Below are 2,469 nucleotides of genomic sequence, written 5' to 3'. Positions count from 1 at the left end.
TACTTAAGTATGCCGTGTCATCCAAGCAGACCTGCAGTACCTGCAGAATAGTGTAAAAGTAGGCACGGTACCTCTCGTGCCTGGGTGTTTTAAAGGCAGGCAATGGACAGTTTAGCATTCATGCAGAGAAATGTTTTATTGTAGTGAAGTTACACAGGAGAAAAACAAAAGTCTCCCTGCTCCTGGTTCAAGGCTATGCTGAGCCATGAAAGGAAAGGGAGGTTAAGTGCTAACCAAAACAAGTTCCTACATGTAAAATCACATTGCACTTCCAGTCATTTTTACAAGGTTATATGGACACCACCTGGTATTTTCGTTTTTTGTCCTTTTTTTTTTTTTTTTCTTTTACAAAGAGCTGCAGCTTTGACTATTTAAAGCTGGAATCCAGAATGTTTCCTTTTTGTTGTTTAGGGTTTTTTCCACCTCATAAAAGCCAACCTAGAGATACTGTTTCTTTCTGCTTAGCCTGTCCAGTTTATTTAGACTAACAGCATCTCGGGCCACATGAGGTTTCCTCCATACATTCCCATAATAACCTCGTAGGGCTTCGGTGGCTCTAAACCCAGGCTCGCTATACAACACTAGTGCTGGTTAGCGATCAGATCATTCTCACCCCCAGCAAGCAGGAAGAGGGAATGGCAACAGGCACAGGGTGTTTGTGGAAGAGTACTGAAGTGGCCTTGGTGACAGAACAACTCTTCCTCAGTTGGGGTAACTGCCAGCCTGCTTCTTCAAGCAGAAAATCAGCAAAGCACTGCATCAGCCTGGCACACACACGTGACAAATGGCATGGAGTCTGTGACCCTACAGAAAAGGAAGGTGGGACAGATTTAGGACCTGGCAACCTTTTAATTGCCCTTTCAGGGATACAGATACAACACGGTTGATCAACTACTAATTAGTTTTTCCACACAACAGGCTATGTACAGCATATTCACTTACATTTTTACATAATAATACACAGGTCTTCCCCACCACCTCTCGTGGTGAAATAATGTGACATTTCAAGCTGACAGACACTTCAGGAGAGCCTCAAGAAAAAAACGTCAATGCAGAGCTAGCTTATTCTTGGTCTCTTGAAAGTAAGGATGAGTAAGATGTCTATTTTGGCAATATTTACTTTGTACAGTTCGAAGAGAAGGGATAGGCTCTTTATACATAGGATTCCTTAGCATACGGGATCTGGTCTACCTCAAAAACTGGCTGGCTGCACCTCCGAGCCACATACTCCGGTTTGTTCTTTTGACAGGATTCAGACATGGCTCTCAGTCGGTAGACTCCCGGGGTCACAGGTAAACTCACACGAGAGTTTTTTCCCACAGTGACACTGAGGGTATCTGTTTCCATGTCAAGATCCTTTGCTGCAGGAACTCTGCCACTAGGTACATCCCTTAAAGCCGTATATGCTGCGTCCTGTGCACAACTGCTACATGGATGAGGTGGCAAAGCATCCTGGTGTGACACCTTTAATCTCATAGTTTGAACTGTGAGATTGTGGGAGGGAATTTTAGTGGCCAGGCAGTTCTTGGTAGCCTCTTCGTAAGAGGGTGGTTTTCCAGGATTCCTCTGGTCTACCTCTCTGAACACTTCAACAGCTGACCTGAAACGGGGCCTTTGCTGAAACGCCACGGGCAATGGTTTGTCATCATCAGGGCTGTTCCCCTGGACAATTCTGCAGGAGAACTCATCTTCTTTCTTTGTGAAACTGTCTCTCTGAAACCCCATGTTTTTTCCAGGCCCCCAACTCTGGGTTTTTATTAGTGTTTTCCTATGGTTTGCAAAAGAGAATGACATGGAATGCTTTTTGATTTCTCTGCTAGGTGTGCTGCAGTCTTCAGTGGCCTTGGTGGAAAAGGACTGTGGTCTATTTAAAAAGGCTTTTTTGGGACTAGAAGGTGAAACTACTGGGGAGCTGGTGAAGACCGAGCCATCTGAGCTCTCCAGGGAGCAACTGGATGATGTTTTGGCTAGAGAGTCAGTTGATAATGGTGAAGGTAAGATTACAAGCTGCTTCTCCAATGCCACCAACCCAAACGGGTTCTGCCGAACCGGGAAATTGTCCTCACTTTTGTTTAGTTTCTGTTTCCTTATCCTGCCTTCAAGGTGGTTCTGGAAGAACAGGTCTGGCGCTGAGTACCTCCTGTCCATCGTGCTGATGTAATTTCTGAGGTTATCCAGTGAAGGGGATGAGATGTGTGTTGGGTGTCTTCTGCTCACACTAATGCTCCTCCCTTTGGGCTGCTCCAACTGAGAGGTATGGGGGCTGCTTTCTGCTTCCGGGTCTGGGCTGTCATAGGCAGAGTCATTCTGATGAGCAGCACATAGGTGTTCTGTGGAGGGAAAGGACCTGTTAGTTTTCACTGACCATCTGAGGATGAAAGGGAATTATATGGAAAGAATTCCTGTAGAAGGGTACTGCAACAGCGTCTTGAACCCTCTAAAACTCTGTGTTTCCACAGATGCAGTCCC

The 2,469-nt window shown here is 45.6% G+C and overlaps 1 protein-coding gene across 1 annotated transcript; it reads right to left on the bottom strand.

Annotated features, from left to right (window-relative positions):
• Positions 1 to 1,152: 1,152 nt before the first annotated feature.
• Positions 1,153 to 2,368, bottom strand: LOC104517173 (T-cell activation Rho GTPase-activating protein-like; the record flags this gene model as incomplete). The annotated part of the gene is made up of 1 exon (XM_010161747.1): positions 1,153 to 2,368. A coding segment is annotated over one exon (1,216 nt), but the record flags the coding sequence as incomplete, so codon positions are not given.
• Positions 2,369 to 2,469: the final 101 nt, after the last annotated feature.

The sequence above is a fragment of the Eurypyga helias genome, unplaced genomic scaffold, assembly GCF_000690775.1.
Source record: "Eurypyga helias isolate BGI_N326 unplaced genomic scaffold, ASM69077v1 scaffold35551, whole genome shotgun sequence".
Lineage (NCBI taxonomy): Eukaryota > Metazoa > Chordata > Aves > Eurypygiformes > Eurypygidae > Eurypyga > Eurypyga helias.
This window is presented reverse-complemented; position numbering and strand designations above follow the sequence as displayed.